Source organism: Heloderma suspectum, chromosome 12 (genome assembly GCF_057233095.1).
Source record: "Heloderma suspectum isolate Gila_16-S chromosome 12, 16-S_ref, whole genome shotgun sequence".
NCBI lineage: Eukaryota > Metazoa > Chordata > Lepidosauria > Squamata > Helodermatidae > Heloderma > Heloderma suspectum.
The window spans coordinates 18712408-18725676 of record NC_139469.1 but is presented as its reverse complement, the minus strand read 5'-3'; the positions used below and the strand labels follow the sequence as shown (position 1 = coordinate 18725676).

Below are 13269 nucleotides of genomic sequence, written 5' to 3'. Positions count from 1 at the left end.
GTGGGGCCTCATCTGAACACCTGATTATCTTTCAGATGGGCTGTAAGAATCCAGGTGTTTGGTCCCTAGGAACCCCTGGTCCCTAGGAACCCCTTGGCTGGGGCCAGTTACTGTGGGGCCTCATCTGAACACCTGATTATCTTTCAGATGGGCTGTAAGAATCCAGGTGTTTGGTCCCTAGGAACCCCTGGTCCCTGGTCCCTAGGAACCCCTTGGCTGGGGCCAGTTACTGTGGGGCCTCATCTGAACACCTGATTATCTTTCAGATGGGCTGTAAGAATCCAGGTGTTTGGTCCCTAGGAACCCCTGGTCCCTAGGAACCCCTTGGCTGGGGCCAATTACTGTGGGGCCTCATCTGAACACCTGATTATCTTTCAGATGGGCTGTAAGAATCCAGGTGTTTGGTCCCTAGGAACCCCTGGTCCCTGGTCCCTAGGAACCCTTTGGCTGGGGCCAGTTAGTGTGGGGCCTCATCTTAACACCTGATTATCTTTCAGATGGGCTGTAAGAATCCAGGTGTTTGGTCCCTAGGAACCCCTGGTCCCTGGTCCCTAGGAACCCCTTGGCTGGGGCCAGTTAGTGTGGGGCCTCATCTGAACACCTGATTATCTTTCAGATGGGCTGTAAGAATCCAGGTGTTTGGTCCCTAGGAACCCCTGGTCCCTGGTCCCTAGGAACCCCTTGGCTGGGGCCAGTTACTGTGGGGCCTCATCTGAACACCTGATTATCTTTCAGATGGGCTGTAAGAATCCAGGTGTTTGGTCCCTAGGAACCCCTGGTCCCTGGTCCCTAGGAACCCCTTGGCTGGGGCCAGTTACTGTGGGGCCTCATCTGAACACCTGATTATCTTTCAGATGGGCTGTAAGAATCCAGGTGTTTGGTCCCTAGGAACCCCTGGTCCCTGGTCCCTAGGAACCCCTTGGCTGGGGCCAGTTACTGTGGGGCCTCATCTGAACACCTGATTATCTTTCAGATGGGCTGTAAGAATCCAGGTGTTTGGTCCCTAGGAACCCCTGGTCCCTAGGAACCCCTTGGCTGGGGCCAGTTAGTGTGGGGCCTCATCTGAACACCTGATTATCTTTCAGATGGGCTGTAAGAATCCAGGTGTTTGGTCCCTAGGAACCCCTGGTCCCTAGGAACCCCTTGGCTGGGGCCAGTTACTGTGGGGCCTCATCTGAACACCTGATTATCTTTCAGATAGGCTGTAAGAATCCAGGTGTTTGGTCCCTAGGAACCCCTGGTCCCTGGTCCCTAGGAACCCCTTGGCTGGGGCCAGTTACTGTGGGGCCTCATCTGAACACCTGATTATCTTTCAGATGGGCTGTAAGAATCCAGGTGTTTGGTCCCTAGGAACCCCTGGTCCCTGGTCCCTAGGAACCCCTTGGCTGGGGCCAGTTACTGTGAGGCCTCATCTGAACACCTGATTATCTTTCAGATGGGCTGTAAGAATCCAGGTGTTTGGTCCCTAGGAACCCCTGGTCCCTGGTCCCTAGGAACCCCTTGGCTGGGGCCAGTTACTGTGGGGCCTCATCTGAACACCTGATTATCTTTCAGATGGGCTGTAAGAATCCAGGTGTTTGGTCCCTAGGAACCCCTGGTCCCTAGGAACCCCTTGGCTGGGGCCAGTTACTGTGGGGCCTCATCTGAACACCTGATTATCTTTCAGATGGGCTGTAAGAATCCAGGTGTTTGGTCCCTAGGAACCCCTGGTCCCTGGTCCCTAGGAACCCCTTGGCTGGGGCCAGTTACTGTGGGGCCTCATCTGAACACCTGATTATCTTTCAGATGGGCTGTAAGAATCCAGGTGTTTGGTCCCTAGGAACCCCTGGTCCCTAGGAACCCCTTGGCTGGGGCCAATTACTGTGGGGCCTCATCTGAACACCTGATTATCTTTCAGATGGGCTGTAAGAATCCAGGTGTTTGGTCCCTAGGAACCCCTGGTCCCTGGTCCCTAGGAACCCTTTGGCTGGGGCCAGTTAGTGTGGGGCCTCATCTTAACACCTGATTATCTTTCAGATGGGCTGTAAGAATCCAGGTGTTTGGTCCCTAGGAACCCCTGGTCCCTGGTCCCTAGGAACCCCTTGGCTGGGGCCAGTTAGTGTGGGGCCTCATCTGAACACCTGGTTATCTTTCAGATGGGCTGTAAGAATCCAGGTGTTTGGTCCCTAGGAACCCCTGGTCCCTGGTCCCTAGGAACCCCTTGGCTGGGGCCAGTTACTGTGGGGCCTCATCTGAACACCTGATTATCTTTCAGATGGGCTGTAAGAATCCAGGTGTTTGGTCCCTAGGAACCCCTGGTCCCTGGTCCCTAGGAACCCCTTGGCTGGGGCCAGTTACTGTGGGGCCTCATCTGAACACCTGATTATCTTTCAGATGGGCTGTAAGAATCCAGGTGTTTGGTCCCTAGGAACCCCTGGTCCCTAGGAACCCCTTGGCTGGGGCCAGTTACTGTGGGGCCTCATCTGAACACCTGATTATCTTTCAGATGGGCTGTAAGAATCCAGGTGTTTGGTCCCTAGGAACCCCTGGTCCCTGGTCCCTGGTCCCTAGGAACCCCTTGGCTGGGGCCAGTTACTGTGGGGCCTCATCTGAACACCTGATTATCTTTCAGATGGGCTGTAAGAATCCAGGTGTTTGGTCCCTAGGAACCCCTGGTCCCTGGTCCCTAGGAACCCCTTGGCTGGGGCCAGTTACTGTGGGGCCTCATCTGAACACCTGATTATCTTTCAGATGGGCTGTAAGAATCCAGGTGTTTGGTCCCTAGGAACCCCTGGTCCCTAGGAACCCCTTGGCTGGGGCCAGTTAGTGTGGGGCCTCATCTGAACACCTGATTATCTTTCAGATGGGCTGTAAGAATCCAGGTGTTTGGTCCCTAGGAACCCCTGGTCCCTAGGAACCCCTTGGCTGGGGCCAGTTAGTGTGGGGCCTCATCTGAACACCTGATTATCTTTCAGATGGGCTGTAAGAATCCAGGTGTTTGGTCCCAAGGAACCCCTGGTCCCTGGTCCCTAGGAACCCCTTGGCTGGGGCCAGTTAGTGTGGGGCCTCATCTGAACACCTGATTATCTTTCAGATGGGCTGTAAGAATCCAGGTGTTTGGTCCCTAGGAACCCCTGGTCCCTGGTCCCTAGGAACCCCTTGGCTGGGGCCAGTTACTGTGGGGCCTCATCTGAACACCTGATTATCTTTCAGATGGGCTGTAAGAATCCAGGTGTTTGGTCCCTAGGAACCCCTGGTCCCTGGTCCCTAGGAACCCCTTGGCTGGGGCCAGTTACTGTGGGGCCTCATCTGAACACCTGATTATCTTTCAGATGGGCTGTAAGAATCCAGGTGTTTGGTCCCTAGGAACCCCTGGTCCCTAGGAACCCCTTGGCTGGGGCCAGTTAGTGTGGGGCCTCATCTGAACACCTGATTATCTTTCAGATGGGCTGTAAGAATCCAGGTGTTTGGTCCCTAGGAACCCCTGGTCCCTGGTCCCTAGGAACCCCTTGGCTGGGGCCAGTTAGTGTGGGGCCTCATCTGAACACCTGATTATCTTTCAGATGGGCTGTAAGAATCCAGGTGTTTGGTCCCTAGGTACCCCTGGTCCCTAGGAACCCCTTGGCTGGGGCCAGTTACTGTGGGGCCTCATCTGAACACCTGATTATCTTTCAGATGGGCTGTAAGAATCCAGGTGTTTGGTCCCTAGGAACCCCTGGTCCCTAGGAACCCCTTGGCTGGGGCCAGTTAGTGTGGGGCCTCATCTGAACACCTGATTATCTTTCAGATGGGCTGTAAGAATCCAGGTGTTTGGTCCCTAGGAACCCCTGGTCCCTAGGAACCCCTGCTCCCTAGGAACCCCTTGGCTGGGGCCAGTTAGTGTGGGGCCTCATCTGAACACCTGATTATCTTTCAGATGGGCTGTAAGAATCCAGGTGTTTGGTCCCTAGGAACCCCTGGTCCCTGGTCCCTAGGAACCCCTTGGCTGGGGCCAGTTACTGTGGGGCCTCATCTGAACACCTGATTATCTTTCAGATGGGCTGTAAGAATCCAGGTGTTTGGTCCCTAGGAACCCCTGGTCCCTAGGAACCCCTTGGCTGGGGCCAATTACTGTGGGGCCTCATCTGAACACCTGATTATCTTTCAGATGGGCTGTAAGAATCCAGGTGTTTGGTCCCTAGGAACCCCTGGTCCCTGGTCCCTAGGAACCCTTTGGCTGGGGCCAGTTAGTGTGGGGCCTCATCTGAACACCTGATTATCTTTCAGATGGGCTGTAAGAATCCAGGTGTTTGGTCCCTAGGAACCCCTGGTCCCTGGTCCCTAGGAACCCCTTGGCTGGGGCCAGTTAGTGTGGGGCCTCATCTGAACACCTGATTATCTTTCAGATGGGCTGTAAGAATCCAGGTGTTTGGTCCCTAGGAACCCCTGGTCCCTGGTCCCTAGGAACCCCTTGGCTGGGGCCAGTTAGTGTGGGGCCTCATCTGAACACCTGATTATCTTTCAGATGGGCTGTAAGAATCCAGGTGTTTGGTCCCTAGGAACCCCTGGTCCCTGGTCCCTAGGAACCCTTTGGCTGGGGCCAGTTAGTGTGGGGCCTCATCTGAACACCTGATTATCTTTCAGATGGGCTGTAAGAATCCAGGTGTTTGGTCCCTAGGAACCCCTGGTCCCTGGTCCCTAGGAACCCCTTGGCTGGGGCCAGTTAGTGTGGGGCCTCATCTGAACACCTGATTATCTTTCAGATGGGCTGTACGAATCCAGGTGTTTGGTCCCTAGGAACCCCTGGTCCCTGGTCCCTAGGAACCCCTTGGCTGGGGCCAGTTACTGTGGGGCCTCATCTGAACACCTGATTATCTTTCAGATGGGCTGTAAGAATCCAGGTGTTTGGTCCCTAGGAACCCCTGGTCCCTAGGAACCCCTTGGCTGGGGCCAGTTACTGTGGGGCCTCATCTGAACACCTGATTATCTTTCAGATGGGCTGTAAGAATCCAGGTGTTTGGTCCCTAGGAACCCCTGGTCCCTAGGAACCCCTTGGCTGGGGCCAGTTACTGTGGGGCCTCATCTGAACACCTGATTATCTTTCAGATGGGCTGTAAGAATCCAGGTGTTTGGTCCCTAGGAACCCCTGGTCCCTAGGAACCCCTTGGCTGGGGCCAGTTAGTGTGGGGCCTCATCTGAACACCTGATTATCTTTCAGATGGGCTGTAAGAATCCAGGTGTTTGGTCCCAAGGAACCCCTGGTCCCTGGTCCCTAGGAACCCCTTGGCTGGGGCCAGTTAGTGTGGGGCCTCATCTGAACACCTGATTATCTTTCAGATGGGCTGTAAGAATCCAGGTGTTTGGTCCCAAGGAACCCCTGGTCCCTAGGAACCCCTTGGCTGGGGCCAGTTACTGTGGGGCCTCATCTGAACACCTGATTATCTTTCAGATGGGCTGTAAGAATCCAGGTGTTTGGTCCCTAGGAACCCCTGGTCCCTGGTCCCTAGGAACCCCTTGGCTGGGGCCAGTTACTGTGGGGCCTCATCTGAACACCTGATTATCTTTCAGATGGGCTGTAAGAATCCAGGTGTTTGGTCCCTAGGAACCCCTGGTCCCTGGTCCCTAGGAACCCCTTCGCTGGGGCCAGTTACTGTGGGGCCTCATCTGAACACCTGATTATCTTTCAGATGGGCTGTAAGAATCCAGGTGTTTGGTCCCTAGGAACCCCTGGTCCCTAGGAACCCCTTGGCTGGGGCCAGTTACTGTGGGGCCTCATCTGAACACCTGATTATCTTTCAGATGGGCTGTAAGAATCCAGGTGTTTGGTCCCTAGGAACCCCTGGTCCCTAGGAACCCCTTGGCTGGGGCCAGTTACTGTGGGGCCTCATCTGAACACCTGATTATCTTTCAGATGGGCTGTAAGAATCCAGGTGTTTGGTCCCTAGGAACCCCTGGTCCCTAGGAACCCCTTGGCTGGGGCCAGTTAGTGTGGGGCCTCATCTGAACACCTGATTATCTTTCAGATGGGCTGTAAGAATCCAGGTGTTTGGTCCCTAGGAACCCCTGGTCCCTAGGAACCCCTTGGCTGGGGCCAGTTAGTGTGGGGCCTCATCTGAACACCTGATTATCTTTCAGATGGGCTGTAAGAATCCAGGTGTTTGGTCCCTAGGAACCCCTGGTCCCTAGGAACCCCTTGGCTGGGGCCAGTTACTGTGGGGCCTCATCTGAACACCTGATTATCTTTCAGATGGGCTGTAAGAATCCAGGTGTTTGGTCCCTAGGAACCCCTTGGCTGGGGCCAGTTACTGTGGGGCCTCATCTGAACACCTGATTATCTTTCAGATGGGCTGTAAGAATCCAGGTGTTTGGTCCCTAGGAACCCCTGGTCCCTGGTCCCTAGGAACCCCTTGGCTGGGGCCAGTTAGTGTGGGGCCTCATCTGAACACCTGATTATCTTTCAGATGGGCTGTAAGAATCCAGGTGTTTGGTCCCTAGGAACCCCTGGTCCCTGGTCCCTAGGACCCCCTTGGCTGGGGCCAGTTACTGTGGGGCCTCATCTGAACACCTGATTATCTTTCAGATGGGCTGTAAGAATCCAGGTGTTTGGTCCCTAGGAACCCCTGGTCCCTGGTCCCTAGGAACCCCTTGGCTGGGGCCAGTTAGTGTGGGGCCTCATCTGAACACCTGATTATCTTTCAGATGGGCTGTAAGAATCCAGGTGTTTGGTCCCTAGGAACCCCTGGTCCCTAGGAACCCCTTGGCTGGGGCCAGTTAGTGTGGGGCCTCATCTGAACACCTGATTATCTTTCAAATGGGCTGTAAGAATCCAGGTGTTTGGTCCCTAGGAACCCCTGGTCCCTAGGAACCCCTTGGCTGGGGCCAGTTAGTGTGGGGCCTCATCTGAACACCTGATTATCTTTCAAATGGGCTGTAAGAATCCAGGTGTTAGGTCCCTAGGAACCCCTGGTCCCTGGTCCCTAGGAACCCCTTGGCTGGGGCCAGTTAGTGTGGGGCCTCATCTGAACACCTGATTATCTTTCAAATGGGCTGTAAGAATCCAGGTGTTTGGTCCCTAGGAACCCCTGGTCCCTGGTCCCTAGGAACCCCTTGGCTGGGGCCAGTTACTGTGGGGCCTCATCTGAACACCTGATTATCTTTCAGATGGGCTGTAAGAATCCAGGTGTTTGGTCCCTAGGAACCCCTGGTCCCTAGGAACCCCTTGGCTGGGGCCAGTTACTGTGGGGCCTCATCTGAACACCTGATTATCTTTCAGATGGGCTGTAAGAATCCAGGTGTTTGGTCCCTAGGTACCCCTGGTCCCTAGGAACCCCTTGGCTGGGGCCAGTTACTGTGGGGCCTCATCTGAACACCTGATTATCTTTCAGATGGGCTGTAAGAATCCAGGTGTTTGGTCCCTAGGAACCCCTGGTCCCTAGGAACCCCTTGGCTGGGGCCAGTTACTGTGGGGCCTCATCTGAACACCTGATTATCTTTCAGATGGGCTGTAAGAATCCAGGTGTTTGGTCCCTAGGAACCCCTGGTCCCTGGTCCCTAGGAACCCCTTGGCTGGGGCCAGTTAGTGTGGGGCCTCATCTGAACACCTGATTATCTTTCAGATGGGCTGTAAGAATCCAGGTGTTTGGTCCCTAGGAACCCCTGGTCCCTAGGAACCCCTTGGCTGGGGCCAGTTACTGTGGGGCCTCATCTGAACACCTGATTATCTTTCAGATGGGCTGTAAGAATCCAGGTGTTTGGTCCCTAGGTACCCCTGGTCCCTAGGAACCCCTTGGCTGGGGCCAGTTACTGTGGGGCCTCATCTGAACACCTGATTATCTTTCAGATGGGCTGTAAGAATCCAGGTGTTTGGTCCCTAGGAACCCCTGGTCCCTAGGAACCCCTTGGCTGGGGCCAGTTACTGTGGGGTCTCATCTGAACACCTGATTATCTTTCAGATGGGCTGTAAGAATCCAGGTGTTTGGTCCCTAGGAACCCCTGGTCCCTAGGAACCCCTTGGCTGGGGCCAGTTACTGTGGGGCCTCATCTGAACACCTGATTATCTTTCAGATGGGCTGTAAGAATCCAGGTGTTTGGTCCCTAGGAACCCCTGGTCCCTGGTCCCTAGGAACCCCTTGGCTGGGGCCAGTTACTGTGGGGCCTCATCTGAACACCTGATTATCTTTCAGATGGGCTGTAAGAATCCAGGTGTTTGGTCCCTAGGAACCCCTGGTCCCTGGTCCCTAGGAACCCCTTGGCTGGGGCCAGTTACTGTGGGGCCTCATCTTAACACCTGATTATCTTTCAGATGGGCTGTAAGAATCCAGGTGTTTGGTCCCTAGGAACCCCTGGTCCCTAGGAACCCCTTCGCTGGGGCCAGTTACTGTGGGGCCTCATCTGAACACCTGATTATCTTTCAGATGGGCTGTAAGAATCTAGGTGTTTGGTCCCTAGGAACATGGAACCTGCCTTCTATTGAGTCAGACCATTGGTCCACCTAACTCAGTACTGTCTACACCAGGGGTGTTGAACCTCTTTCAACTTGAAGACTGAATTCAATTTCGGGGAAGCTCCGGGAGGCCACATTCCAGTGGTGGGTGGAGCCAAAGGCAAAATGGGGTCGAGCCAAAGGCAAATAGGGGCACAGCCAGAATACCTTAGCTTAAAGCTCTTGCTGCTAGGAACGAAGCCTTAGGAGAGGCATTTCAACCTTTTAGAATGGGGAAAAAATGTGCAGAAGCCGGGAAAACGCCAGACACTTAGCGGTTGGGGGAAGGGGGTATGGATGGCCTTCTCTCTGTCCCATCAGCCAGGACGGCTAGACTGGTGGGGACGAGGGAGAGGGCCTTTTCTGTGGTGGCCCCCACTCTGTGGAACTCCCTCCCTAGGGAACTCCGCCATGCCCCCTCTTTAATGAGCTTCCGTCATGCATTAAAAACGTGGTTGTTCAGGCAGGCATTTGGGGTGGGTCAGGGTATTTTAGAAAATGTGTTTATCGTAGAATTTTATCGTTTTAAACTGTTTTATTGTATGTTGTACATCGCCCAGAGTGGCTGGGTGACCAGCCAGATGGGCGATTAATAAATTTAACAATAAATAAATAAATAATAAATAAATAAAGGGGGTAGGGCTGGATTGGAACCCCAGGCAGACTGGATTTAGCCCGGGAGCCGGAGGCTCAATATTGACTAGCTGCAGCTCTCCAGGGGTTCCCCAGATTGCCTTGGCTCTTTCAACCAGGAGCCCTACCTGGAGATGCTAGGGATGGAATCCGTGGTCTTTCCGCATGCAAAAACGTAACTCCCTTCCCCTGGGGCAGGTCTTTAATTGTTGCAGCAACATCATTACTCTGACCCATGGGCTCCCACGCTGCTGTGATTGCATCGAACGATCATCTCAATGTCCTTTGGCAACGATGGGCAATCTTAATTTGGCTGCAAGTGCTTCTTTGTTGTTGTTGTTGACCAGTAGGGGGGAGTACGTCACAGCGATGTTTACGACAGTTGATCAGACCGTTATTCATAAAGCCCACACGTACGTCAACGTACCCCCTTTTTGGAAAAACAAAACGAGAACGTTAGAGGCTTCACAAATATGCCATTTCAAGTGGCCACATTCGACTGCTTGATTTCTCTGTAGTACTTCATACGTTCAGCGTAAAAGCTCCAAAGAGGTGATGTATAGGACATCGAAATGATAGGCACTTGTGGGAGTTTTTAAGAGGGATGTTACCATCATCAGGTGGTGGTGGTGATCTGCTGACCCCTGCCTTTTATACGAATGAATCTCTCCACCTGTGACCTATTTAGGCTCAGTTCAGACATTATACCAAACCATGGTTAAGGAGGCGTGATGTCTGAAGGGGGCATAGAGTATCTTGAATTGACAAATGGTAGTTTATGGCCACCTCCAGATGCTGCTGAATCACGGAGATGGGGAGTGAAATTACCAAGCTGAGAGGATGGAAAATGAAAGCAGACAAGCCTCTTCAACCCATGGTTACTCTGTTATATGTCAGACCTTAGCTTGGGTTGTAAACCATGGTTACTGTAAGCCATGGTTTGGTGGAATAGCTGAACGGAGTCATAGAGTGAGGCAGCTTGCCTCTTCAACAGGTGGTGTACAGTTTCACGAAACTTCTCATTCTTTTAGCTTTTCTATTTTCATCCTGGTCTCTGGGACCACACAGAAGTGCTGCAGGGACTATTGGGAGTTTCAGAATTCTTAAATCCACCTGACTTTCACCCTGGAGCTTACCCAGAGTGCATTGGAAAGGCTAAAATGGATTGTTGGGAGCTGTTTTAAGTTTCCGATTTTTTTGTTTTCATTTCCAGGTCTGCTCCGAGTATCCTGACATTGACCGCGATTCGGCACCATGTCCTCGGAACGATAACAGCGGACAAACTGATGGATGTGATGGTTACCATCAAGTAAGAACGTATCTAAATTCTCTCGATGGTGTTTCCTTTTGGAAAAGGGCCAGCAAAGACCTAGGTGTCTCAGAAGACTTGATGTCCTTTCCCCTGGCATGGGGCTAGCTGTACTACATCACTGCTCTCGGGATTCCAGTGAAAAGCAAAGTGGACCCTGCAATCCCGAAGTCTGCCCTCTCTCCTGTTCTGTTGGATGCCTGGGCAGTATCCAGCTGTGTGTTTCTTTTTGCGCAAATTATGTTGCGTTAGTGGAACCTAGGTTGCGAACTACACATGAGGGGAGAATCCAACTCAAATTATGCTTGTGCACGTGGAGTTGTGCAAGCAGTTGTGCATTACACTTGTGCAACGGCTTACACATAACTCTTATGCAGCAGTTTATGCAAGCATAATGGGCAGTTGCTTGTGCAATGAAAAGATTCAGTGGCGCTCCAGTAGTGCTATTTGACGTTGTGGAATGACACTGTTGGATACTGCCCTCTGTCTCTTAACACCTCAAAGGAAGCAGGTTGAGGAAGGCTTTTAAATGCTTCCCCATGTCACCTTCCCTTGGCCCCCTCCTTCCTCATGCACACACACAAGAAGAGAGGCTTCAGTCTCAGGCCTTTAATTCACTATCAACAGGTTCATTACAGATGCAAATCCCCGAAGACACTCAGGCTACAAAGGAATACAGCTGCTTCATTTACGAATGGCAACAGGGGATCCAAATGGGAGCTACGACGTTGCCAGCATTTTGAAACAAGAACTTGCTGGCTAGAATAACTTAGGGAGGGAGGCCCCTCCTTTCCAGGGATGCTCCCCTACTTCGACCCTCACGCATTGCCAACCGGGTCGACCGCCTGAGCTCTGACTCTTAACTCTTCGCTCTGCGCCGCAGTCTAGCATCCCTCAGGTCACACCCTGCACTGTCCCCCTCCTCCTCTTCCTCCTCCTGGGTTCTCACGGAGGAGAGAAAAGGGGGGGGGGGCTTCAGGCCCAGCCATCTGTGTGGTAGCATCCTGAGAAGCACACCTATCCATATCTGAACTTGCTCGGGAAGATGCCTCGCCTGGTTGTGGCTGCTCCCCTTCTGAGTCTGAACTGCCAACTATCTCCATATGCTCAGAATCAATCCTGACACCCTGTCACCATTGCGTATGCGGCCACTTTATCGCCAGTCCTGCGCGGATGGATTCACTGCCCTCCTCCTCCATTTCTTATCCTCAGGTCTTCGATTGACAGTGAACCTGACTTGGTGCTCGGCCCGCTGAAATCGCAGCAAGAGCTGCGTCGGGAGCAGCAGCTGGCTGAAATACAGGCCCGCCGGCAGGAGAGGGAAAAGAAAGGCCCGGAAGAGGAAGGCTCGAAGCCGCCGGTACAAGAAATGGTGGAGGAGCTACAGGGGCCATTCCACTACGAGTTTTCCTACTGGGCGAGGTACATCGGCCTCTCCTGCTTGAACAAAATGTGTTTCCTTGCAGTTTGTGGAGGTTTTCAGGTAAAGGTTAGACCCAGGGTCTCTGCAAGCGTTGGCATTATTCTGTCTTGGAACAACAGCTTAGATTAAACATTTTAATCTTTCTATTTATTTTTTTTAAATGTGTGAGTGTGTTTTAAGATCCTTGCACTGCTGCTGGTTTTCACTTTGGTTTCTACTCTAGTGTTATTCTGTCTCAAACTTTTTTTTTAATACTATGTTTTCTTATGTTCGCATATTTTATGGGTTTAAGTCTCGTTCTGAGAATCACTCAGGGAGCTTTGGCTATGGGGTGGTATAAAATGTAATAAATAAAGGATTCAGTAAAAATAAAATACACCAAACCTGCTTTCCCCAATCTGGTTCCCTTCAGATGTGTTGGACTGCAACACTCTTCGTTCCCAGCCAGCATCACCACTGGCCATCTGTAAATCAGGGCTGTTGAACATAAGGCCCCAGGGAGAGGGTTTGGAAGCTGATCCAGAGAGGGGCTGATCCGATAATGGTGGACAACACGATGCCTAAGCATCAGCCTGTCTTACCATTCCCTATAAATTAGAGCAGGGGTGTTGAACCTCTTTCAGCGTGAGGGCTGAATTCCTTTTCAGCGAAGCTCTCGGGGCCACCTTCCAGTAGTGGGTGGGCAGAAGGGGCAGGGCCAAAAATGCCAGCATATTCCCGATATATACCAGCGTATTTCTGGTATATACTGGCATATTTCTGGTATATTCAGTAATTTGGAGAATATACTGGCATATTTCTGGTATATTCAGTAATTTGGAGAATATACTGGCATATTTCTGGTATATTCAGTAATTCGGAGAATATACTGGCGTATTTCTGGTATATTCGGTAATTCGGGGAATATACTGGCATATTTGGAGAAGCTCTTCAAATATATTGGAGGGGCTGCATTTCAGTGGTGGGTGGGGCCAAAGGCAAATGGGGTGGGGCCAAACATTCCAGCATATTTCAGCTTCAAGCTTTTCCTGCCAGTAACAAAGCCTTAGGAGTGGCATTCCAGTCTTTTAGAATGGGAGAGAATTGCACAAGAGCTGGGAAATCACCAAACAATCAGTGGTTGTGGGAGAGGGGGTGGGCCCACTTGGAGACCCCCAGAGGGTTGGATTGGGAGCCCTGAACTAGAGGCACCAGGGTGGGAAGGCTGGGCTGAACAATATCCAGGTCCAACTTGCATCTTGGTTTTTATTCCAGGTCTGGGGAGAAAATCACTGTGACGCCATCCTCAAAAGAGCTCCTTTTCTACCCTCCGTCCATAGAAACGGTTGTCAGTGGAGGTAGGTTTTCGCTGTAGCTCTGCACCATGAACACTCACCAATGTTCCCCGTAGCTCAGTGGACCGAACACGTGCTTTGCATCTAGAAGGTCCTAGGTTCAGTCCCTACTATCTCCCAGTTAAAAGTC

The 13269-nt window shown here is 52.3% G+C and overlaps 1 protein-coding gene across 2 annotated transcripts in view; it reads left to right on the top strand.

The window, feature by feature from the left end:
• Positions 1–13269, top strand: part of LOC146336635 (BOS complex subunit NOMO1-like) — a 70763-nt gene that overhangs the window by 34965 nt on the left and 22529 nt on the right. For both annotated transcript variants that reach the window (XM_084818607.1, XM_084818608.1), the window contains exons 18-20: positions 10287–10382; positions 11595–11804; positions 13060–13142. In XM_084818607.1, the coding sequence (XP_084674733.1) occupies positions 10287–10382; positions 11595–11804; positions 13060–13142 (389 nt within the window). The remainder of the gene's footprint in view (positions 1–10286; positions 10383–11594; positions 11805–13059; positions 13143–13269) is intronic.